General features: G+C 41.6%; 2 protein-coding genes and 1 long non-coding RNA gene across 10 annotated transcripts in view; 2 read left to right on the top strand and 1 right to left on the bottom strand.

Moving 5' to 3' along the window:
• Positions 1 to 1,193: 1,193 nt before the first annotated feature.
• eno1a (enolase 1a, (alpha)) lies at positions 1,194 to 10,319 on the top strand. Of its 4 annotated transcripts, none has more exons than XM_044351890.1 (12): positions 1,194 to 1,317; positions 3,567 to 3,661; positions 6,035 to 6,130; positions 6,661 to 6,719; positions 7,111 to 7,180; positions 7,541 to 7,674; positions 7,830 to 8,052; positions 8,496 to 8,693; positions 9,054 to 9,255; positions 9,364 to 9,472; positions 9,624 to 9,682; positions 9,806 to 10,319. In XM_044351890.1, the coding sequence occupies exons 2-12, from the start codon at positions 3,577 to 3,579 to the stop codon at positions 9,867 to 9,869; spliced, it is 1,299 nt and encodes a 432-aa protein (XP_044207825.1). In that variant the 5' UTR covers positions 1,194 to 1,317; positions 3,567 to 3,576; the 3' UTR covers positions 9,870 to 10,319. The 4 variants fall into 4 exon arrangements, with proteins under 4 accessions (XP_044207825.1, XP_044207826.1, XP_044207827.1 ...); XM_044351891.1 differs by lacking the exon at positions 6,661 to 6,719 and adding an exon at positions 6,281 to 6,339; XM_044351892.1 differs by lacking the exon at positions 1,194 to 1,317 and adding an exon at positions 3,322 to 3,481.
• On the bottom strand, positions 6,050 to 13,888 carry LOC122982536. The gene is made up of 2 exons (XR_006403486.1): positions 13,803 to 13,888; positions 6,050 to 6,273 (listed from the first exon to the last, which is right to left on the bottom strand). It is a non-coding gene; the product is annotated as an uncharacterized LOC122982536 (long non-coding RNA).
• The window catches only part of rerea (arginine-glutamic acid dipeptide (RE) repeats a), a 132,591-nt gene continuing 120,716 nt past the window's right edge, over positions 13,851 to 25,725 (top strand). For all 5 annotated transcript variants that reach the window (XM_044351886.1, XM_044351882.1, XM_044351884.1 and 2 more), the window contains exon 1: positions 13,851 to 14,110. The gene's annotated coding sequence lies outside the window, so the exon portion shown is untranslated. The remainder of the gene's footprint in view (positions 14,111 to 25,725) is intronic.

Genomic DNA, 25,725 nt, shown 5'->3' with positions numbered 1-25,725 from the left:
CTTGTGTTTGAGAATTTGGATAATTTGGAGCCAATAAATTCCTTTATCCATACACTAATGAACTCCCTCCACACATGGAAATGTCTGCTTGTTGCTGAGACAGTTTGTAGAGTATCTGAGCAGCAGATGGCGCAGTTGGATCTACGTGAGCCCAACACTGAGAGAGTCAAGGTCACTGCAGCAGGCTGTCATCTCAGCTCTGATCCGTCGTGGATGCTGCACTCACTGCAGCGCGCAGCTGCACGAGATCCATGTCCTGTCATGATGAAACGTCAAATGTCTGAGGGGAAATCCACTATTCACTCACGCCGTGATTCATCACCGCACTCTTCACATGTATAACCGTGGCAGTATCCATTTTGAATGCATGTGTGTGCACCAATTCATTAAAACACAAGTTGTTCGACATTTTCTTACTCCGACAGGAAAAAACAAATATGGAGGATAAAACACTAATAATGCAAAACATCTGGATCATAGCATTTTTAAACAGAAGCTTCCCATTAAGCACTGACATCGCTTGTCAAAAGACTTCCAGATTTAAGATAAACTGGTTGAAAACTGTAAGGTCTCCATACATATAATCATAGTTTCAGATGGCTATATGTTTCCTGAAGCAGGTCCTAACTACATATTTAAATATAAGTATATAAATGCTGAGAAACAGTTATGCACCCAGACGTCTAAAACAAATTCCTCTGCCAGTTTTCAGACGTCTAGCCTGCAAATAACCGCATTAATGCTTTTACTGGGGTTGATCCTGTAAGACATCACACTCTAGTCCACAGCCATTATTTAATTCATGATGGGAAAAGAAATGTCAGTGCCAGAAAACGTGACCACAGGAGCCATGTGACCACAACGCACCACTGCGACGGATTTTCCTGCCTGCTTCTCTGCACGTACACATTCTGCGTCATCTTTCCGCATACTGAGTCTCTTTTCCTCCTCATACCAATTAAAAAAAAGAGAAGACCACATTTCCCATAATTCAGCTGAAACACAACATTTCTGCTCTCTTTAGACTTTTAAAGTGTCTTTAAACACAGCGGTGCTCCTGCTGAGAGATAAACCCCTGCATCCTCCTCCTCCTCATCATATAAGATGTAAAGTCTGTTTCGACTCATGGTGATGGTGTGAACGTGCGTCCCTCCTCGCACTCGCTCGTCTGCCTCGTGAGACGGTCCCAGCCAATAGCGTTGCACCTTCCTGGTTGCGTCCACTTTATCATCGAGCCCGGAGCGTCACGAGCGCCTTCTCTGCCTGCCCGCACGAGAGAGAGACAGCACCGTCCTTGCACACAGTTAGGCCGGAAAGGTAACTTCAACTCCTGTTTTCTGCTTTTTATCTTCAGTTTCTGGATTGAATAAGAAGTATTAATATTAGAAGAGGTGATTATAAGACAGTGTGCTTGCATTCAAACTACTTTTCTTCTTTTTATAAATGTGTACATGGTGTTCTTCATCCTCGACCACAACCTCAAAGTCTTGTCCTTGTGTTGGCACAGACTTTGATTGTTCATTTCCTGATTTTTTTTTTTACACACGTCAGCTAATCCCTCCGTTGATGGTTTTGAGGCTTGCAGGATGGAGTAGTTTGTAGCCCTCCGTCTATTTTTAAACCAGGCCGTCAGCTGGCGAGAAGTCACTCCATTTAAGAACTGCAGTGTGTGTGTGAGAGAGAGAAAAGGGCGTCAAGTTGCAAACCCAACTTCCAGCGGTCTCTTCAATTTGTTAAAGAACCACTATCAGTGTCCATTTTGTTCATTCAAAGTCTTGAAGGGTGTGACAAGTCCAGCACTGTCACACGCTGGTTCAGACTGGGAGTGAGCTACCAGTTGCTTGCAGCAGACATGGGGGTGTGTCGACGAACCATAGGAAAATTACTGTAGGTAGTAAAGCCACACAGGCTTCAATGTGGCTCTTTCATTGATTGTCTGTCATTTCTCTGCCATAAAGACATCCAGAAGACACCTGTACTTCAAATAAGTCATTCAAATGTTAGATTTTCAGTATATTACTGCAGTTTTAAAGGTATTGTTTTCATGAATAATGAATGAACTAATTAGCAACACAGATGTGGCTTACTGGTAAACTCTTGTGCAGAAGATTAGTTCAAATGTACAAGCATGCTGCATAAAAACATATCAGGTATCCATCCTTATTTATTTATTTATATGTGGGTGCCATTTTGTGCTGCCATCTTAACTTCCTGCTCTCCAGTGGTAGTGCAGTAACCTGTCAGGAAAAGCAAAAAAGGATTAGAAATTGAATGGAGTGTGCGTAAATTCATGACAGAAAACAGAAAATATAGTTTATTGTAAGCTTATGTTTTGTCTGCCACCATTTTTTATGACTGTACTGAACTGAAAACAGTAGGATTGAACATTGTTTGGATTTTTTTTTTTTGATACTCACACAAGACCAAACATGATACCTTACTCAGAGAAATTTAAACATGTTTTTCTGCAAAACCCTTTTTTTCTTTTAACAAAAGAAGCCATCTTAACTGTTCTCTAAACACTTGCAGCCTTACAAGAGCTTTGCCTAAAAATAGTCTGAAAACTAAACAAGATAACCGCTCTGAGCAGACATTCAGTGTCAGCTTTGCCAACTTCACATTTTTCAATATTCCACAGACACATATTAGTAATTAAAAGAAAGGTATTGAGGTTCGATACCAGCCTCAGTAAACAGTGAAAGATTGTTGAGAGCTAAAAACCAGTGTATATGAGTGTTTTGGTGTAACCGGTGCCAAGTTTCCACATTGTTTTAAGGACAGAGCATTTTCCATTGGTTCTGTAGGGGTTGCTGTAGTCACACTCTAGCATAGCACTCAGAGTTCACTCATGCATTCAGAGTGGGTAGATGAGCAAGTTAGTGCATGTATTCGGGGCAGGTTAGATAAAATGAATGAAAATCAATACAGCAGCAGGCGTCAGGGCCAGACAGTCTGCTCTAAAACCTTGTCTGACCTCTGCTGATGGAATTTGGAGAGATAACGAAGGATTCGTGAGATTAGACCACTACTCAGGCCTTTAACGTATCAGTAAAGTGATACTTTGACAAAAAAGTAGCCAAACATGTATTGTGTGAAGCCACTCCCTCATTTTTTCTTATGGTGACTTTTCACTGTTGTTATCAAGAGTTCTTACTTCACTGTTTGACCGTAGCAGCTCCGTTTTGCAAGCATTTTGAAATGCTGTTTTGTAATCTGATATATTAAGTAAACTCAGTGGACCTGCAGAGATTTTTTTTTTTGCTGCAGAAGCCACGCCTTACTGTGACTAATACCTCTGCCTTCCTGACCAGCCTTCAACAGTTGGTTCAGTCGGTTGGTGTGCACAGCTAGTATATGTTTAATTAGAGAAGAGGCGGTTTATTGCTCTCTAACTCCATCTATAAATCACATTTTATTGCTTTTTTCCTGAGTGTGTCATTGGACATTGCAGTTTTTGCCAACTCATTGCTGCTTTAATTCAGTAAGTGACAGTGCAGGAGGACCGGCGTCTGTGTGCTCGGCCTGTGGGACAACACCGTACTGACGTCTCGTCTGTGTCGTTTCAGATCTAGAACCATGTCCATCCTGAAGATCCACGCTCGTGAGATTTTTGACTCCCGTGGCAACCCCACCGTGGAGGTCGACCTGTACACCAAGAAAGGTACAGTATGGATGAGATCAATTATTTCATATTTAGAAGTTTAGAAATGACGGTCAAGAATTTAGGAGGAATTTAGGAATTTGGGAAGAACATTTCACTCAACTTATGCTAACCAACTACATACTATTACTTAGTTACAAATAGGAGTGTAACTAATGATTATTTTGATTATTATTATTATTCTGTTGCATTGGTAACATATCACACAAGACAAATAAAAAGCAAATCCTTACAATTTCGAAGCTGGAATAAAGACCTTTTTGGCAATTTTTGCTTGAAAAATAACTTAAATGATGAATAAAAAAAATCAAATTATTAATTTTACAAACTCACATATAGCAATGGACAATTATATAAACAAAGCATTACTAATAAAAAAACACAGCACAGACAGATGGAGAAACAAGATAATCAATTATCAAAATAATTACCGGTTAGTTTTCTAGTCGATTGACTAATTGATCAACTAATTATTTCAGCTCTAGTTACAAATCAAACTTCACTGCTTACAAAACCTGTACAACTTAAAACATGTAGTTATATTACCAGCATGTGTAATGCTGCTGTATTACATTGAAAGCAAAGTTTCATACTTTTTCTTGGGTCTTGCCCAGTTAATCAACTTGTGAAAACCAGCTAAGTTGTGGATCAGGATGGTGAAGCCAGTGTGGCTGCACCGCTGCCAGCTGCAGGCTGGATCAGGTCAGATGATGAATGAGAGAAAATAGCTCCTGTAATATCACACGGCCTCTACAGCACTGTGTTACTGTAATGATTCCTGTAAGAGAGCACAGATACCAAGTACAGTACTTCTAGCAAACATATGAGTTGAATCTTTGCTGTTCCATGCAAGGCAGAGGTGTCAGGTAAATTTAATCTATGTCTACCTAATTGCATGCAACATTACAAAATAAAGCTGCTGGACATAAAACATCTAAACGCTTCACTGTTTGACACTTTTGCCAAAGCTTGAGATCAAGTTATTCAATTAACTAATGGCCAGACTTTGAAAGTTTTTGTTGGCTTGTTCAGTTCTGAGAGCTAAAACAAAGGACTAGTTCAACCCGATGAAATGTCCTGAGAATGTTAATGAAGCAACCTGAATGACCAATGACATGGAAGTGAGTCGAATAGGCTACATGGCCTTGAATACATTGGCTGGAAATCGACTGCTCTGTTCTGCAGCCCTGCTGTCTCTTCATTAATTTGGGATGGTTGCTTAGTGCTCCACTTTACTGTAAATAGCACCTTTATTCTTTTTTTTGACAAGATTCCCTTTTAAGTCAGTCAGGCTTATTTTGGCATCATTACAGCAAAGACCAGAGCCAGAGTGCTGCACCCAGAGCGCGTCTGTCATAGTTACTGTAACGTGTTTTGCTCTGTTACATAACCAGCTTGCCTCTCAGTCACAGATATACTAGAAAACCTTTCAGTACCTCTGGTAATGTAGTGAGACATTTATAGTCACTGATACTGTTATATCCTCATGGTGGGGTTATTAGCACAAAATAAAAACTGAACTATATACTCATAAATCTCTCTGTAAAGACCATCACAGTAAAGCTAGTGAATTCAGACTACTTTGGATTGTATTTGGGCTCTAGATTTCTTGTCAAGTATGTATAAATAAGGCTGATATGATGTGATAGCTCGACATCTCAGTTTATAGCCTGATGGATTGTTGCCAGCATCCCCCAGCTGCAGCCAGATGATGTCTTGATGCAGATGATTTGCTAAGCTTGAAAGCACGTCCCAGACAGCGGCTGTGTCCTCCTGTCCTAAGCCCTAAATCCCCTCAGACTCTTCCCCATCACTGCCGGTCCACTGAGCAAACCTAATAGATTTTTGCTCATCCCCAATTTCTCTTCCCTTGGGTGAATCCAAAATGGCCATTCTCTTATTTATGGGTGTGGCTTGGCATCTTTCCACAGATACACTGCACATGCTCAGTTGGCAGACTGTTACATCACAACCTTCTGCAGCACAGCCAGTACAACTTCCTCCCACATGCTTTATTTCTCTCTGTGGACAGAAAACCGATGGACAACAGTCCTGTGACGAGGGAGGCTTTAACTGATTGGATGGCATCTCATAGTGCCTTTTTATTGGCTGTTGCTCCTTTAATACTAAACAGTTCCTCCTGCACACATACAGATTAGATATATATATGCAGATTCTGTGCTGGAAAAAATATCACTTCATAATCATATATGACATGATCCAAATGATGACATTTGAAGTCAGAAAAGTCGGTTGATGACATATAATTACATTAAAACATTACTCAAACTGCATTCAGTCCTTGCAGTCTTTCTTGGACATGACACAGCACTTTAGGAAATGACATTCACAATCCTCCTCTCTGTCTTCAAGGTCTTTTCAGAGCTGCAGTGCCCAGCGGTGCTTCCACAGGTATCTATGAGGCTCTTGAGCTCCGTGACAATGACAAGACACGCTACATGGGCAAAGGTAAGACATGTTAATTGATTCTCTCTCTAAACTCCCTGGTTGTCACTTTTCTGCTGTTATTCTCATGTCAACACAACTTTACATTCAGCTGTCTGTCTTCATCTCTTACTTCTTCTTTTCCGTTTCCTCCGTCTGTCTTCCTCCTGTTAGGAGTCAAAAGAGCAGTTAAATATATAAATGAATTCTTGGCCCCTGCATTGTGTAACCAGGTAAATAAAGTGTGGAATAACAGGATGACTCTCTGACATATTGCTGTGCACAGCAGCATGAAGAATGGGTTTGCCTTTGGAAACTAACCTTGGCAGGCACTAACAGATGTTCACAGATCTCAGAAGAAAAACCCAATAAAGGGCGCAATAATAGATCGGACCAGATCCCCTCATTTAACACAGTCTTCGTCATGATTGTTGAATGATATTTTACTTTACTTCCACATAAGATTGGATAAGTTACTCTGTGGTCATCTGTCTCGCCTGCTCTGCATGGTCTTCCTCTGCCTGGGTCAGTTATAGTCTGCTTGTCCTTTGCAGGTGTCTCAAAAGCTGTTGAGCATATCAATAAAACAATTGCACCTGCACTGGTTAGCAAGGTAGGACCATTTACTGTTTGACTAATATGTGACTAATAAAAGTGTCAGAAGCCTCAAAAATGAGCCCATATTTGCATTGACAAATTAACTTGTCAATTTCTTGTATTTATTCTGTATGCAGTTTTAAGAGGAGTAAGATAAAACATTGACACGAGCTGTTGTTGTTCCTCTCTGAGTATTGTATGTTAATATTGCATTTATAAAAAATATATATATTACAGTATCCATAAACTGTTGCATTACCAGGGCTTTGATGGTATAATTCTGGGATGCTTTGATTACTTTAACATCATTGGAGTGTGTTTTTCTGAACTAACTAGTAAGAATTAAACCAAGTTAATCTTTTATTTTCAAATGTACAGTATAAATGATCTTGTTCTGTCAAATCCAGGACGTGACTGTCATCGAGCAGGAGAAGATCGACAAGCTGATGCTGGACATGGATGGCACAGAAAACAAGTGTAAGATGCTACTTTATGTACTAAAACTCGCTCGGCAGTATCAGTGCAGTTTGTATTTCAAAATTAATTGAATTAGATAAAGATGAGGCTTGTTATTTTATTTAAGATAATGACAAAAACTATTCTTTAGAAAAATAATATCACACATACAATATCAGTGAACACTCATGCAGTGTGCAGGTGACAAAAAGTCAGGTAGAAACTTTAAGTTTCAAGGACATGCATTATTGATTTTGGCCTAATTAGCCTGGAAAATACAGAATACAGAGCAAAATGTTTCAAAAATGTTTCTTAAATGTAGTCTTGAAGGAATTAGATGCAATATACACAATATATTGACATATTTGTATCTGTCCTCAGCTAAGTTTGGTGCTAATGCCATCCTGGGCGTCTCCCTGGCTGTGTGCAAGGCTGGTGCAGCAGAGAAGGGCGTACCCCTCTACCGCCACATTGCTGACCTCGCTGGCAACCCTGAAGTCATCCTCCCTGTGCCTGTAAGCATAATAGTGCTATTATCTAAGCCATGTACCAAAGGCCTTTGCCAAAAATAGACCTTTAATGCAACAGACATGTACCATTAATGTTTGATCCAAACAATCATTATATTCAGTCATGATTCCATTAATGGATCCTCTCTGCTTCCCTTCAGGCTTTCAATGTCATCAACGGTGGCTCACATGCAGGCAACAAGCTGGCCATGCAGGAGTTCATGATCCTGCCTGTGGGAGCCAGCAGCTTCAAGGACGCCATGCGTATTGGTGCTGAGGTTTACCACAACCTGAAGAATGTCATCAAGGAGAAATATGGCAAGGATGCCACCAACGTCGGAGATGAGGGAGGCTTCGCACCCAACATCCTGGAGAACAAGGAAGGTGAGAGGAAACAGTCGGAAAAACCATAACCACTATATACTCATATGACTGTTTATGAGTTTCATTACAAGTCAACAGAGCTGGGATCTAGCTGAATATATTACTTGTTATTCTAGGAAACGTTAAGGGAGTGAAAGTTGTTAATGTGCCTTGACCATTTAAAAGAGAGTGTGTTGAAAGCATTCGTTCTTAGACCTCCCAGGGAAGGACCTCACTTATCATGTCACTCTCAGGCTGACATATGGTTTCTAAATTAGGGCCTCATCTCAGTACCGAATGCTTTGACTGCCAGCCACTGATACCATTGTCAGGTGCTGATATGGATGGTGCCCCAGTGGAGTAGAGTACTAAGTGGTGCCTCATTCTTGAAAAGTGAATGTTTTGTTTTTATTAACAACATCTTTGGTCACGATTCTTACTGTAGCGTTTTGTTTTTGTCTCAGCTCTGGAGCTGCTGAAGAATGCCATTGGCAAGGCCGGCTACACCGACAAGATTGTCATCGGCATGGATGTGGCCGCCTCTGAGTTCTACAAGGGTGGAAAGTACGACCTGGACTTCAAATCACCCGACGACCCTAGCCGCTACATCTCCTCTGACAAGCTGGCTGACCTCTACAAGGGCTTTGTCAAAGATTACCCAGGTGTGTTTTTTAACACTCACTATCCCTGTTTTTAACTGCACGATACTCTCTTTTAGTCCAATGCTTACTGATCCCCAATAAGTTTTTAAGACATTATAGAGATTAATTTCGTACAACAGGAAAAAGGCAAATAATTGAGAATCTGTAAGTTATTGAATCTTACTTACATCTTACTGTTTCCAATGAGTTTTCTTTCAGCAGCTTGTTTCCACTGCCCTCAAGTGGTTAAAAAAATCAGTTATTGTATGTTTTCTGTAGAAATGGACAAATAGTAATGTCTTATAAATGTGCTTCTTAACAGTACTGATGTGTTGGTTTTATGAATGGCCCTAACATTCTCTCTTATCTTTTTATCCACAGTGGTGTCCATTGAGGATCCCTTTGACCAGGATGACTGGGAGGCGTGGAGCAAATTCACAGCCAGCACCAGCATCCAGGTGGTCGGCGATGACCTCACTGTCACCAACCCCAAACGTATTGCCAAGGGTGTGGCCGAGAAGTCCTGCAACTGCCTGCTGCTCAAAGTCAACCAGATCGGCTCCGTTACAGAGTCCCTGCAGGCGTGAGTGTCCACAACACAGCAGTGTGATCACATGTGTTGCCAAAATCTAAAGTAGTAAACAAAGTATTGCCTGACTAACGGGGCTTTCATGCGTCTTTCCTTTTTTAGCTGCAAGATGGCCCAGAGCAGCGGCTGGGGTGTGATGGTCAGCCATCGCTCTGGAGAGACAGAGGACACCTTCATCGCTGACCTTGTGGTCGGTCTCTGCACTGGACAGGTAAAGCTTTTCAGATGAATAAAGAGCACATTTTCATTCTTATGTCATCAGCTTGGTGTCAGTTAGTTTGTTGAGACTTTGAAACTGTACCTCAAGTGTCGCCTTCGGATTACAGATTTGGTCTTTTAATGTCATTTAATTTGTTTTCCAGATCAAGACAGGTGCACCTTGCCGATCTGAGCGCTTGGCCAAGTACAACCAGCTGCTCAGGTAAGTCCAGTCCTAAAATATATGCATACTTTTAATGGTTAAATACATTTTTTTCAGGTGCACTAAGAGTTTAAGGCTATAGATCCACCCATCTTAACAAACTGTCATCGCTCTCTCACTCAGGATTGAAGAGGAGCTCGGCGACAAGGCCCGTTTTGCCGGCCAGAACTTCAGGCACCCCATCTGAGCTGGCCTTACTCCCTGGGCCTCTGTGTGTTCATTGCTCATAAATAATCCCCACACATATACGCCACGCTAGGTCGCCTGCTGTGTCTGGAGAGAAGATGGAGAGAACAAGACAACGCTGAAATCCAAGGTCCAAGTCTGTGGTCTGTGGCGTGGAGAAGCTACAGTACGTCCTAGAACGACCACAGTTCAGCTCATCCTCAATCTATGCTTTAGATCCTGAATAGTGTTGGTCCCTATGTCTGTGTCCGTGTAACTGTGTGAGAGATTTACGTTTTGCTTCTTGTGAGTTGTAGTGATTCTTGGTCCTCAACAGAGCTACTGTAACTTTAGTACGACTCTGCCTCGAGCAGTGGTAAGAGTACTGTATGTGCAATGTGTCGCATCTGACAAGGTCTTTTGTTGCTGTAAGCGTTGGCAAAAAATATGAAATAAACAATATAGTTTGAAATGTTTGTGACTTCTTCTTTTTATCCACATGTACAGATGCTGACTAGAATTGTGGGATTACTGTAGAATTTATAATACAATTTACATATAAATTCAAAACTTTATAATTAAATCGTTAACAGATCCCCAGGGGAGGAAATTTTGAAGAAGTTCAAAGAGAGAGAAGTTATTTTTAAATCTCTAAATTAATCATTTGTTGCTTATTGCAGCTCATAATGATTACCTGCAAGTTCAACCTGGTTATTATCACAAATCATTCAGAGTTCATAGATTTCCTGCAGATAAAGTGAGTGTCCACAGTGAAGAGTCTCCTCTTCAGTAAATGCTCCTGTCTGTGTGAGCTGTGTGATGTAATCTGAGTGTCACTGAGAGGCGGAAACATGAGCTCTGTGCTCTGGGACGCCATTTCTGTCCCCCTGGGTAAAAGAATCCGGAGGCTCTGTGTGAGCTCTTTTTGTACGGAGCCTTGCCAAGATAAATGGAGGTCTATTCACCAGTGGTATGGTACCACACAGGGGGATTGCCAGCTGGGGCTGTGCCACACCAATTCACTTAGTGAGAGACCTGCCTCCATTGTTCAGCCGTCACCAAGGAGATGTAGTACAAATCACAGGTACAAAGACACCACCAATCAAAAATGATAGAATCCATAAATGTCCTGCAGATTTCATTAGGCAACAAAAAGTGAACTAAATCCTCTTTCCAATGTTTTTTTTTGGGTTTGTTTTACAGAAAGTTAATACAGTGAGAGGTGGGGGAGGTGATTTGTAATGGATTACAGTCTGATATACATGGGTTTTTATAACATTTACAGTACTTCATTTCTTGTCTTTGAGACCGGCGCCATCTAGTGGTCAAATTTATGCAGTACATTTCACTGACGTTATAGAAAAGGGCTCTGCTCTGTAAACAGTGTTTTCCCTCCAACCACAATGGACATAGTTTGCTTTATTGGGCTTCATCTAAACGTTTAGGAATGTTTTGTAAATTTAATGTAGATATAACAAAAGAAACATGCAGCACATTAAACTGACACGAATTTGCCACTTAAAAGTCAGGCATCAGAACAGCTCCTGGTGCTGAAATAAGCTCTAATAAATGTACCAGATAAATAAAAAGTGACAAATTAAACAATTTCATCTCAACTACACTGTCTGTATTTAATTCTAACACAAAAATAAAAACGTAACGTACCTCAGTATTTTCCCTCCCTATTTTTAACCAAAAGAGATTTGCCAGCCTCACAATAATGATGATGAGATTACCCAACATTTACTAATAGCAATGATTTAAGATGCAGATAGAAAAAAACCCACTATATGACAAGATGTTATTCAAACATGAACACTTTTATATAAACAAACCATTCAAAACATACACACCAGTGTTTTCACTACACCAGTATGGCCCTTCCCTGTCAACAGCACTGAAAAACACAGCTGAAGTCAAACCGCCGACCTTTCTGATTCCCCTAAATACATAATTCACATGTCATCAAACAGCAAACAGCAGTTTCTACTGCTATAAAACATGTTTGTAGCCTATGATCAGTCATGAAAGGAGGCTGCTGCTGCTTTCTCATAAAAACACTATTCTGTTATATTCTTTCTGTGACTGTATCTTTTTTTGTGGAGCCTATTATGTAACAGTGTTTTTCTTTTATTTACTGTATATTCAATGCTGCAATTTACTGAAATGTGATGAAACTGTGTCACACGTTGTCATATTGTTTTCTTCTAATTCTGTTATTCTTTTACGGTGTGGCCTTAATTTCTATTCCATTAAATTCAGCTGTGCTCTGTTTCTTCAGATGATAAAATCTTTCTCTTGCATTCGTACACAAACCTGTTTAATTAGCCATTAAGAAATGACATTATATTTCATTTTATTCTATTGTATTCTGTGATGAAATGGTTTTGTCACATGGGATGGGAACCATGTGAGGCTTGTTGGGAGATATGTCTAACTCAGTTATGGAATCAGTTACTTAATATGGAAGATAACAGGTTGACAAGACAGATATTCATCTGGGATAAACAAATGATTGGTTCTTGGTCAAAAGACATGTGCACATTATTCTGCTACTCTGGGTTTTGTGAGGTTTTTTTTTTATAAACGAAAAGCTCAACATTTGTTTGTTCAGAGAGTTTGTGTTTGCTCAGAAGGACAGTGGTCTGATGATATATGGAGGACTAAACCAAAACTACATATATTTACGATGATAAAACTAAATATGGTACTAAGAATTATGTTGTATATAATTGGTCTAAAAAGCAAAGATCTCTATGTGCCCAGCTGAGATCTGGTATTTTACTTCTGACTGTAGAAACTGGACGGTTTGTTAATCTAGAAGAAGAAAAGCGGATTTGGTCAATGTGTCTAAATGATCTAGAAGATGAGTTTCATTTCCTTTTTATTTGGAGACGCAAAATGCTTTGTTTAGTAAGATGAAAATAGATATTGACTGTGAACAGTTCATCTGGGATTTTTGTTTCGTATTGTTTCACTTTTATTTTTGTTTGTGTTTCTTTTCTTTTTCCCACATGCTTCTGTATATCCTTTGTATACAGTGTATTACTGGGAGATGCATGTTTTGTAAAATAGTGGTGTCTTTTAATGCCATGTGGGATGAGCCAAATGTTTGGCATGATGACAGAAATAAAAACAACAACAACAACAAAAACATATTGCTCTCATCCAATTCTGTTAACTATTATCGAGTAGTTAGCCTACTGTTCTGTATATTCAATGCTGCAGTTCACTGAAATTACTGAGGGTTTCTATTCTCTTCTATTTTTCTGAGCTCTCTGACAGTCCAAATATTGACTGACAGTGTCACAGATTTATAAGGATAAAGATAAAGTGTTACTACAGAATAATACACCTTGAGGACTCTCACACCACCACCTCTCTCTCGCTTTGTCAAATTCAAATTCAAATTCAAATTTGCTCGACTGGCGTGAATGTCACAACAACAATATAGCCAAAGCACCAAGAGTCAATGAAACAAAATAACATTAACATAAGATTAAGATTGACATATATTAATTATATATAGTATATCTATGTATACATATACAGTATATCCTATGTATATATTTGTGTGTGTGTGTGTGTGTGTGTGTGTGTGTGTGTGTGTGTGTGTGTGTGTGTGTGTGTGTGTGTGTCCCTCGGGTTGTGGCATGTTAAGATATACTCAGTCTCCGTCTCCTAGGAGTATTTTTAATATTGAGAGATCATTAAGCTCTTTGAAATCTGAAATTTTAAAGTTGAACCTGTTAAATGCTCCTTAATTCATTGAATATTTTACATTGTAAAACATTTTGTATGTGTGTGTGTGTGTGTGTGTGTGTGTGTGTGTGTGTGTGTGTGTGTGTGTGTGTGTGTGTGTGTGTGTGTATGTATGTGTGGATATTCCCAGTTTCGGCCAGTGGGTGACGATATTTTACCGGTTGAACTTTGAGAGCCCCCCAACTGTTCTCACCCCAAGATGAAGAAGGATGCTGTCATGCTGAGTGCCTCTCACACACACTAGTCTGAGCATCCCGGCAACGATTACTCCCTCTTTATCCTCAAGTCCATCATTTATGACAGCATTATATCCAACGTGGTCCGCTCCGTTATACGTTAGCTACACCAGAAAAGATACACAGGTGGCACTGCAGCTACTCTCTGTGGTGGCGACACTTGGCTAACTAACGTTGGCTAATTGGCCCTACTGCTGCTGCTATTGTTTGTTGTTGCAGTCTCTCATCAAACAAATCACAGATGTTGTAGATCAAGCTCTTTAAGGTAAGTGCTGTGAGCTGCAACCAGCTGTCTTCTTTGCATTTGACGTTCACCAGCAAACGAGGAGGAAAATTGCAAAAAAATAATAATGAGGGAATAGTTTGTAAACGTTGGACTGTTAACGTCAACCAGTGCTTGCTAGCCATTTGGCTAATTTGCCTATTAGCATCAGCTAGCTGGTTAGCCGGTAGACTTGTTTGCCCCTTGCTGTCGCTGGTTAAAACATGAACTAACGTTAGCTGCTAGCGCCAGTGACTAGCACTGATTGGGAATGCCAGTTAGGAGCAGTGTAATGTCTGGATACGAGCAGCTCGTTGACACCGGTTAGCACGGAGCACATGCAACACAAACAACATGACTTCATTTTTATTAAAAGGTTTTGTCATTTTTAACGTGCACGTAACGTTGCAATACCTCATAGTGAGCGTGTTTCCATTATGAATAACCCAGTGTGGTGCACCTGGTCCAGGGAGTAGTCTGAGCCCACTCGGCTATTGTCATTAGCTCATGGAAACGTTAGCTGCCAAAGCTAACTTGCTGCCTTTGTGTGCTTGACTTCTGCTCTGTTATTATTATCTAGCTTACAGTTTGGGACTATTTGCGAGGCTGGTTTTAAACAAAGCAAACATTAGATAATGGCACACTCATGTTGACTCTTGAAAGCGATGCAGGGCTTGTAAAAGGTTAATTGGAGAAATTTGTCAACAAATAGTAGTAGCAGAATTGGCATGAACACTTTTCCTCCTCTGGAAAGCTGAGTAGTTCAAAACATCTGAGCAGTAGTGACTACATAACGTGCAAGGATAGTAACATTTGCTTTCATCGGGGAAGTGGTTAGACCTTATTGTGAAGAAGTTATTGTGAGTTGTAAGTTTTTTTTAAATAGTAAAAGAGAAGTTACTGGCATACTTGAGCAGAGGAATTGTACATAATCTGTCCTTTAGATCAGATTCCAAAGATGTTTTCTGTCCATTTTAATATCTGCAATTTGAAAAGGCATTTCAAAGGTCATTAAAAGTTAGTGATTCATTCTGATTGAGAGTCTGTGACTCACTCCTGACATGTACACTTTCTTGTGCCTTACAGGCTACATAGACACGCACAATTGTGGACTTCACCATAACTAATGAATAAACACTATGCTCAGTGATCAAAGGACTGAGAAACATTTTTTTTGCTCCATAAATGCCAACCTATTTTCAGTGCACTGAAAGAATGTAATGTAATGTAATGGACAACAACAAAGCCTGCATTTTCTTACTTGTCAAAGTGCTGCAATATTAGACTGTGTATAAAGAAGTCTTTAATGAATTATCTGAGATCTTTGCTGCGTTGCATTGTAAAACATGGATATGCTCAACACCACATTATGTTAAACGATTGTAAAGAACCTAATATGGACATGTTTTGGCACATTAAAGTTTACACTCAGCTACACCAATACTCTTTCTATCTATCCAGCCATTGCCACCTGTTCAGGCCTCCTGATAATGATATGTGGAGAGAGAGGTCACTGAACTGAAAAACAAAGTTCATGTACACATGACTTCCTTCTTTAATGTCTGTTACACACTATGGTTTAGTAACAGAGGGTTAGGGAAGAAAACGCACACATACACCCATATGGTCATAGAATATTTTGTGAGGAATACTGCAAAAAATATTTTAGTCAGTGAGTTTATTAATACAATTAAAAGATTAACTCTGGTAATGTATATTTCTGTCTGTAAAATACACTTGTTAAACCAAAACCTGCAGTTTTTCTGTGCCTCTGATCAAACCTTTTAGCTCCATACATCTAATGTTTGTGTGGCTTTTCCTGCTGCCAGTTGCTTAGCTGTCGTGATTTTGATTTTCGTTAACCACCACTTAGACTGAAGCCTTGCTAGGTTAGGTCTGCCATTACAGGCTATATGTTGATTACTACTGTAGCACAGCTCTTGACAGAAAAGCACCTTAATGTTTGGTGTATGGTTTTTGTAGAAGTACACTTGGCTTAAAACAGACTGAACTGTAGTGATCATTTTTTTCATTTTTTAATAGCGCCCATCTTTCTTTTCTGTATAAATGTGCAGAGTCCTTTTTAATCCACATTATGTGGTTAGTGCAGGGGTCAGAGTAGGTCAGTGTGTTTTATAGTGTTTCAATTTGAATGGGATCTCCAGAGCAGCAGTGGATAAAATTACTTTGAGTCACATATCAAATGGCACACCCCGTCCATTGAGTGTTAATCTAGCTGGGTGTCTGTAGTAGCAGCAGAGTAATGATAAGAGAAGTGTAATAACCCTGCCATTTTCCTTAAATGACTAATGTGTTTTTGACTAACGGCAGCTCCCTGTGAGTAATATGTAGCAAAAGGAGAGCCAGACAATGTTAAAGGGGGGAAAAAAATCCCTTCTCACTGCATTCTGACACCTCTTTGTTGGATGATTTGTCAATACACATGCTCGGGAATTCAATGTTGACATGCTGCGCTCGAATGGCATCTTGCTGTTTTTCACCTAGACGCCTTCGCTAGATCTTTCCCTCACCATGAATTGTCATGAAAGATGATTCCCCTGTATAATGCCCGGGTCTAGTCTCAGAGCTACTTCAGGTTGTAGACTGAGGCGGTGTGTAGCAGTGCGAGGTAGTGCTATAACCTGTTATTGGTGTGGCTGGCTTGTATTTTAAAAGAGGCATTTTACTTTCAGCAAGGCTATTGTGTTTCAAAGAAAGGTGATAAGGCTGATTTAATGTTTTTGTGCGAGACTGCTCTGCTCAGGGATTTCATATACAGTATGAAATTCTGTTGGCAGCCTGGCAGGACAGCTAGGTAAACAGTGAAATGTCCGCTTGCCAGAACCTGCACAGGAAATGATGTGTAATCAGGCATCTTTTAGACATCAAGTTTGTAATCAAAAAGTGTGTTTTGCCTTGTATTTATATTCAAATCACTATGCATAGTGGACAATAAGGAAGCAAGTGGATAAACGGATTTGGCTTTTTCCTTTTACAGTGCTTGATATCAATTTTGTTGCAAGGTATCTGGCTGTTACATAGAAAATTAATGCTCTGAACAAAGGAGCAGTGTTTGCTCAAAGACCTCTTGATGGGCCATTCAAGTGCTGTATATTCATTAAAAATAACAATCTGTCAGCACTTACTGACAGCACGCACAACAAGCCAAGCTCTCTTTATTGTTCTCCGAAGATGTTTTTCAGTTCCCGTGCCAAGAGCTGGGTAATTGGCTGTAGCAAAGCCTTGCATGTGTTGTTTTAAGATATTGGACTGACACGCACAGGGCACACTGGCAGAAATGAGGCTAGCACCCCCACCCTCCACCCCTTCTACCCCTTCCCCACCGTCCCCACCTTTCTCCTCCTCTTCCTCCTCCTGGCTTATACCAGAAAAAAAGTCAGAGGAGGCAAGATGCTGGATATGTTTTGTGTTCTTTGACAGCCTCCCTTCACCTCTCATAAGAGGAGATCTAAGCATGCTGCATCATATCCCATCTTTGTTTGATTTAGGCCTAGCTCTGCAGCTCCGCAATTGTGCCAAGGAGATGGTATCGGCAAACGCCATCCGTGTTAACAATTGTGAGCTGTCTCGCTACATACTGCTGGTGGCATTTTATGTACTAGATGTGATCAAATCTGCTTTCTCTGTGAGCTCAGCTTCTCGGTGAAGTCTGTCTCACTCCATCCTGCAAATGCCGTCTGTGTCTTATTGGGTCGGCTTGGCATGGATTCACATCTTAACTAATCAGACACATTGTGTTCTGTGTTGTTGCCAGCCTCTCGGCAGGTCCTAGGTACAACCCAAAAAAAAAAAAAGTTTTTTTCATATTTGCCTTGTTCAGTTTTGTATGCGGCTTTGAGACTGCAAAGTGTTGCAACTCACCAAATCTGTGTCTTCTGTGGTTTATGTACATTAGCGATTGTACAACCGAGTGTGTGGAAACTGGAAATGACGGCCAGGGGAACATTTGTAAGAATTGTGAAGCAACAGTAAATATTGGTCAATGAATGCATGAATTAGTCACAGTAGTAGTAGGTCTTACACGTGGTTACATTTCTGATGCGTCTCATAATTATTAGTTAAAACACATCATAGCATGCAGATGATAGCTTATTTTTTCAGTATTTGGGCAAGATACGCTAATAATAGCACTTGGTCAATTACAGTGCCAATAGCATGATTTGAAAGTCTTCAAAAATAACAGTCAGCCATTTGCCATCTCAGTGAAAGAGGAAAATGAAATGGTGTAGGATCAGCTGGCTGGCCCCTGAGGAGAGGGAAAGAAAGGGGGGAGAGGGATGAGGAGGAGGAGGAAGAGGAGTGCTTTGCCGCTGTGTGTGTCAGTGCTGATTAGGTAAGAGATTGCCTCATGTAATGACACGGCATGGCGCTAGTGGTGCAGAAACACAAACAATGCATACCAGTGTTTTACCGCGCACACCCCCTGCAGCTGTCTGCCTGAGGATGTTTATATAGACATATACACTACTCCCTAGAACATTTCAACGTCTTTTAGATGATGCCCTTTCTCAGCGATACACACATTTACTCCGTCCGGAAGCCAATAGCCTTTTTCTCCATGTGCTCTTTTTCTTCTGTAGCGCAGATGAAAGATGGAGGTGATTAAAGGAAAGGAGCACAATAGAGTCTGTGCAGTTTTCTGTCAGCGCTCATTGTTACTATTGACAGCAGTATTTTTTTTTTAGCACAAATGTATATTGTTAAATAGGCTACATAACCTGCCAAACACTGCTCTGTTAGCTGAACAGAAGCGTGAGGGAACTTGTCATTCTGTTCTGCTTTTTTATGACAGTTCAGGTTTTTCCATCGACGTATTGGACCCATGATAAACGGTAATGTTAGCAGAGTTCTCACTTGGCTAATAATAGACCCGCTTCAGGCTGAGCTCCATAGTGTTGTATGTTGGACAAGATGTTAGGAAAGTGTAAAATACTGTGTTTTCCTGGCGCAGTGATTAAGATAAACAGTCAGTTTGTTATAATTATCAGGGAACCACCTTGATTAGCGAGTCTGAATGATGCAGTTGATTTAATTGATTGTTTCATAGAGAGATTTGTCAATAACAGCTGTCTATTGTCCAGACAAACAAATGTCTTTGTCATTCATTAAAGGGGCTATAATGGCTCGTTGTTTTCTTCCTGTACAATATTGAGTTTGCAGAACATTTTGATTTTCAACGCTGTGGACGAGACAAATCATACATGCGTCTTTTTTTACAAAGCGCTGGTCGTGCTCTGTGTCCTCTGTGACTAATGTGTGTATTGCACCGATGTTGTGACTGTGCACATGAGGCACAGTTTGTTTGCAGAGCTGCTGAGCCCAGACCTGTGACTGATGTTTTAATGGAGACGGCACGCAAGCCAGCGGTGAGCTCAGGGTTCATGCATCCGTAAGGAAATGACCCCAGTGACATTGTGGCACTCTCCGCTCTCCTGTTCACGAGGTGCCTCCGGTTTACTGTGTCCTTGCTCGCCCTTGCACCTATTGAGCCTGCTGAGCCTTCAGTTTAGGTGCCGGGACTTACGGCTGGATCGACTAGGTTTAAGGATGGACATCTTGTCTCTGTACCCCCAGTTCTAGCAGCCGGCACTGAGAAAATGACTTCTGAGGATTGGATTTAGATTTGCCACTGTAGCACTTCCACTCTGATACACTCTAGCTACCATCAGGGGAAGGCTGTCAGAGAGAGGGAGAGAGAGAGAGAAAGAGAGTCAGAGAGAGAGAGAGAAAACATCGAAGCACAGCAGTGCTATCTAATAGATCAATTTGTAATAAATCTGTTGCCTCAAGCTGTTGTTGTTCGCCTCTACTCAGTAAAAGGTGTCTGCGTTTCTCAGGCAAGAAAATGCTTGTCAGGCTGGGCATACAGAGCTATCAGTGAATGAGACGCGCCTAAAGCACAGTAAATCATTTTCTCTGTGCTCAGTTTACATAGGTCGAACACATTGCTCTCTTATCAGCACATTCCATTGGTCAAAAAGGGGGGTTATAACCGATCGATAAGGCTGAGCGCTGAAATGAGGAAGTAACGCTCCCCTCACATTAAATTTCCCCCATTATCCAATATGAGCCATTAATCATGATGAAGTAGCTATTGATTAGGCTATCAGCCAAGGTTGGTCAATTTATTTGCCAAGAGTCAGTTCCACAATGTAAGGATCTGTTGAAGTAGCCGCTTTAGGAAAACCGAGCGGCAGAGTCTGAACGGGCCCATTATTATGACAACAGTTTGATCTTTTAAGGTAACAAAAGAAACGGGCCTCTGTAGGGACCACACGGGGACCTCGCCGCTCCTCCTCCACTAGCAGCCATATGGACCGTACTAATTGTGTTTTACGCCAACCATTTTCACCGACCCATTGGGGACTTGTGGAAAGTGCTGTAGCTATAATGTCACCAGCAGTGGGCTGTTCTCATGAAAGAAACATTAGCAAGCAAGATGAGAAGACAGGAAGGCAATACACTGCAAGTCAACACAATTATTGATTTTATTCAAATGAAATCTGGTTCTCTGCTCTGAATCTGTTGTCGGTTGCCTTTGATTTCTGTTTTTTTTGCCCCAGTCATTGGTATTGTCTGAGACCAGCGTTCAGTTCGGTCTCACAAATGCTCTTTGTCAGCTGATAAAATCTAATTCCAGGCATGGTGCCAGTCTGTAAAGATATAGCTAATAAGAGGGGCTGTTCTTGTAATCCCATATATCTCCAAAGATTTTTTTTATCCTATTAACTCACGTGATGATTTTTCAGGGTGATAACTGTTCGCTCTGATTCTGACCAGTACTACATTTAGCCGGCTGTAATTGCTCCACAGAGAAAACATCTCTCATCCGTTTTGTTTTGTGACAACACAAATGCTGAGGTCTGAGTGTTGAATGTAAATGTGACATTCACAGTATTTGCGGTGCCCTTCAGGGCAGGGATTTCTTGTTAAAGTGTTTGAATTGCTAAGTGTGACTGAGGCAAATCCGTGTACGTTTTAACATGTTTATAATATGCAATCATGAAAAGGGCACATCTATGGAAATTAGATCCTGTGAAGGAGGAGCGTTGGAGTGCTGACGATAGAGGGGGGGAGAAAAAAAAGTGTGTGTGCGTGTGTTTCATTGTGTCCCCGCTAACAGTTTTCTTGTAATTATTGAAATTGATGTTTGCCGCGGAGCTGTAAATCTGCAAGATCTCCCGTTAATAAAGCGGCAGAGGCAGCCGAGCCGTTAGGCTGGGAAATAAAAGGCAATCAAGCCTCCAACATCCTGTCCCTCGCCCCAAAATGAAGCAGCAGAAATCCTAATTAACTGAGAGGATGAGCAGCTCTTACTACAGTGCTTGGCTATTCGGTGCCAGAGCTAGCTGCTATACTCTAATGAAGACGCTCTGCTAGCCGCCTGCAACCTTTTTCTCTCTCTCTTCCTTCCTTCCAGCCCTCTCTATCTGGCTTTGGCTTGCCTGAGGTATTTTCTCCCCCTCAGCTCCTCTCCTTCTCTACCTCCTCCTATTCCTTCCCTGTGTGTGAAGTAGTGGATGTGACCGTTGCACTGATGGAGTGAGAGAAGCTTTGTTGCCTGGAGGTGTCTGGGAGTCCTGCACAGGAAATCGGTGAGCTAGATGATGGCCTCTCTGATGGTTATTGCTGCTTATGTAAAGTGCTGTGTGAGAGAGAGAGAGAGAGAGAAAGAGAGAGAGGGAGAGACAGCATTGATCTCCTCCCATTGATTTCATAGATCCTCTTTAAGATGACAATAAAGTTGTCTGTGTCATCTTCAAGTGCTCCTTTTCAAATCGGCGATGTGGCAAATTACTCCTGTCATCAGCCGCCCATATTCGCAGAGCATTGTGTGATCATTTGTGGAGTTGAAAGTCAGGTTAAGTCTTGATTTGCACACTTGATATTTGTTTGTGCTTGTGACATCGCAAGTCTTTGAACTTGACATTCAGCAGCACATTGGTTATATATTACTGCCTAGCTCTTAGAAAGCTCTTAGAATTTATAGGCCTGCAAAGTAGCTCTAATAGAAAATAAGATGCTTTGTGAGGTGAACGCTGTGCTATAAGCCACGTCTTTGTTGTTGTGGAGGAGTGAGTGATGATTGCTTGTTTGAAACCTGAGCTCGCCTCAGCTCCCAGCCAGCTGCTTCTCTCTATTTACCTGTAAACTTGTCCTCTCTGCTTTTGCTTTGTCTGTGGATGGCCACAGAGTTCTTTCTCTGTCACCCCCCCCAATTGTTGTACCAAGCAGCCCGAAAGCCTCCAGGGACCAACAGACAAATAGAAGACAGCGAGAGGTGAGGCTCGCCCCCCCCCCCTCCTTCCACCACCCCCCATTCTCCCATCTATCTTTCTCCCTTGCGAGCACTCTGCCAGACAAGTTTCCAGGCACTCAAAAGCAGCAAATCGACTCACTGTAGGATTCACTGTCACTTAGCCGAGCTGGGGCATAGCAGCACACTAGGAGGCCGAATCCTCCTCCTCCTCCTCTTCCCGTTCCACCGCCTTCTCAGATGAAGAAAATGCTATTTGGCATGACATTGCTGAGGCCTGGTTCTCTGTATAGAAGAGCTTATTCCAGTCAAGCCTGCCCCCCCCCCAAAAAACCTCTTTTTTTCCCCTCTTCAGTTATACATTAGTGGGGTCCTACTGATGACGACTTGATTAAGTGCTTGTCACATTTCAAATAATTCCAACTAGATGAGTCTAGTCAGCGGCGTTCCATCTTGATTTGCCGTGGTTAATTTTAAACAACGCGACTGGCAGGCAAGATTGGCCGACGCTATTGCATGAATCTCTCATCAAGGTTGGGGATGTTTTTATTTGCGCACAGATTTAACGATTGTGATTGAGCTCTCAGAGTTTTCAGTCTCTTCCTTTTTTTTTTATTCTTGGCACAAAGCAAACGATCTGCTCGGCACAAAGCCAGCGCTCACCGCAAAAACACCAAATGTAAGTAGGGAAAAGGCGGCGTCTGGCTTCGTATCGCGCTCGAGCACATGCACAAGCGCGTAGACACATGAGCTCGGTGTAATGAAAGCCAAAGAATTCTTGTGACAGCAGGAGTTTAGATTTCACTCCTCCAGTGCGACAGCTTTGTCACAGGGAACAGATTCACCACCACCTCTGGCAGCCCTTGGAGGACACCCCTCTTTGGAGATCCAGCAGTCCTGCTTTTTATTCTCCTCGTTTCCCTCTGTATTTAGCACTCAGCCTTTTCCTCTAATCAACGACAGGCTTATGAAAATCTGTATAAAACAATGTACAATGCTGCTTTATTTCTTTTTTTTCCCTCTTCCCCTTTGCCTGACTCTTCCCCAGAGTTTTTTGTCTTGCCTGTGCAGCTGCTGCTGTGAAGAGGATGACAACAGGCAGAGAAAACTAAAAGGACACGTCGTCTTTACCCCCCCCACTCACACACCCACCCACCCACCCCTCTTTTCTTTTTTCCCTTCTCTCTCTCTCTATCACTCCACCTTGCTAACGCAGCTGCTTACATTACACAGGGCTCGTCCACCTTGTATTTGCTGTCGCAGAGAGATAAAGACGATGAAAGTGAGAAATATGTGCGGCGTTCTCTGGGAATTTAGCTTAGGAAATATGGATGTATGTGGGTGTGTGAGGGGTGGAGATCATGATTTTTCTTTTTTTCTTAAATTTCAGTGCATTTTGTTAGTAAACTAATTGAGAGTAAGGGAGCTCATGGGGGATAGGAATCGACAGGCGTGTTTTAATTGCGTGTGACACGTGAAATGAGAAACAATAATGTGTGAATAGTGGGCCCAGGAGATTACAATTTGGTCGGCCGCTTATAGGAGTGTCAGAGAGATGCTTTACCACATCTCTGTCTCCCTCTCTGTCCCTCTGAGCCATAAACCACTCACAAGCATTTAGCCAGCAGTGATTTCGCCTCTGTTCACCTCCTTGCCCTGTTCGTGATCCTGTGGAGCTGCCGGTGGAAAACCTCCCAGGCTTCTTGAATGAACCCTCTAACGTGTGTGTGTGTGTGTGAGTGCGTGCGTTTGCAGACCTGGTTCATGGCAAATTTCTGCAGCACCACCTGATTTGACTTGGTAATGGGGCACTGATGAGTCTTGGGGGAAATCGGAAAAGGAGCAGAAAACCGTACAGCAACCTGCTACGGTGAGACGGCAGTAAAGACAGCGTCAGGTTTCTCAATGGCAGAGAGGATGAGGAGGATGCCTATGGCTTGCCTGCTATTTCTACACAGGGGGAGAGAGAAGCCAAGAGGTTGAGATTGGCTTCAACACCCAGGCTTCACCTCCATTTGTATTTTTACTCCACTGCACTGAAAAAGCTGCTTCTCTCCCCAGGACAGCAGATTATTTACATCTGTAGCAGAGCTCATTGCTCACAGAATATTGAGTTCAGTGTAGAGGACATAAAAGGTAGCCAAGCCAGGGGTAGTAGGGGAGATAAAAGCAGGATCACTTAAGCACTCTGTGTTATTTGAAGCACTTTTCTACTGCTGTTGATGTAGCCAGTAGACTAATAATTCATCTTGCCTAGTTTTTTTTATCACTCATAGCCAGAATACACCTGATGTGGCACGTCTTTCACAGCATGGCCACAGCAGAGCGTGTGCATTATAATCAACTGAAGCTGCTACACTGACTGCGGAAGCCGCATGGCTCATCTGTACTTTTGCGCAACTGGACTATTTGTTTTTTTTTTTCTCTACGTGCGGCTATGCAGCCCTCCAACAAGTCAAAACTACATAGAATGGTGTTAAAACGAGTACAAACTGTTTAAAAATGATTAAGATAAATATCTCATTGTACTAATGTGATGCAGCAGTGCAACCCTGTGAGTTTTTTTTTTTTTTAATTGCACATTAAAATCAATCAATCAATCAAATCAACGTGTATCCATGATCCTAGTTAAAACAATCTAGGTAATTAATTCAGTACCAGTTAATATAGCTTATGCTTTCAAACCCTGAATAACCAGCTGCACTATCACCTGGCAAAACTTAATATGCACACAATGACTGAGACAGAGACGGAAAACCCCACTCTGACCTGCCTACGTGACGCGTCTCAACTGTGCCTGGTGTATGTCAGCGCAAGCCCACGCTCACGCTCATGCACATACAGGGTCTGATATTAACACCTGCCAAGCGCCAAATGCGGGTAGATTTTCAGTTTGGCGAGTAAATCTTGGAAGGCTCATTGCCACACTGGCGAATAAAAGTTTGCACCAAAATAGTCATATATCTGGCACGATGGCTCGGAGGAATTTACTCATGTTTGTCACTATACAGTGAAGACACACACTCCATGTTTTTTACGCAGGTCTAAACTGTGCCGCGAAACTGTAGGAGCGCTTGAGATGGTTTGAGGTGAAGGAGCGGCAGACACAGACTGTCTCGAATGCTCCCTCTTTCACGGCACTGTTTACCATACTGAATATCAGCTACTTGACATCGCAGCTCTCTGCTAAACTGTATATGTAACACAAAAAAGCAATTTATTATTTTGGCCGGTAAAAAATATGCTTGACTGGTGGATTTTTTCATCTACCAGTCCCTTTGGCAAAAATTAAATTTGGACTCTGTGCTGTCAATCTTCCTCTATAATCCAATTCAAATTT

Source organism: Thunnus albacares, chromosome 5 (assembly GCF_914725855.1).
Source record: "Thunnus albacares chromosome 5, fThuAlb1.1, whole genome shotgun sequence".
NCBI lineage: Eukaryota > Metazoa > Chordata > Actinopteri > Scombriformes > Scombridae > Thunnus > Thunnus albacares.
Note: the sequence above shows the minus strand (reverse complement) of the source record. Positions and strands in the feature narration are given on the sequence as shown.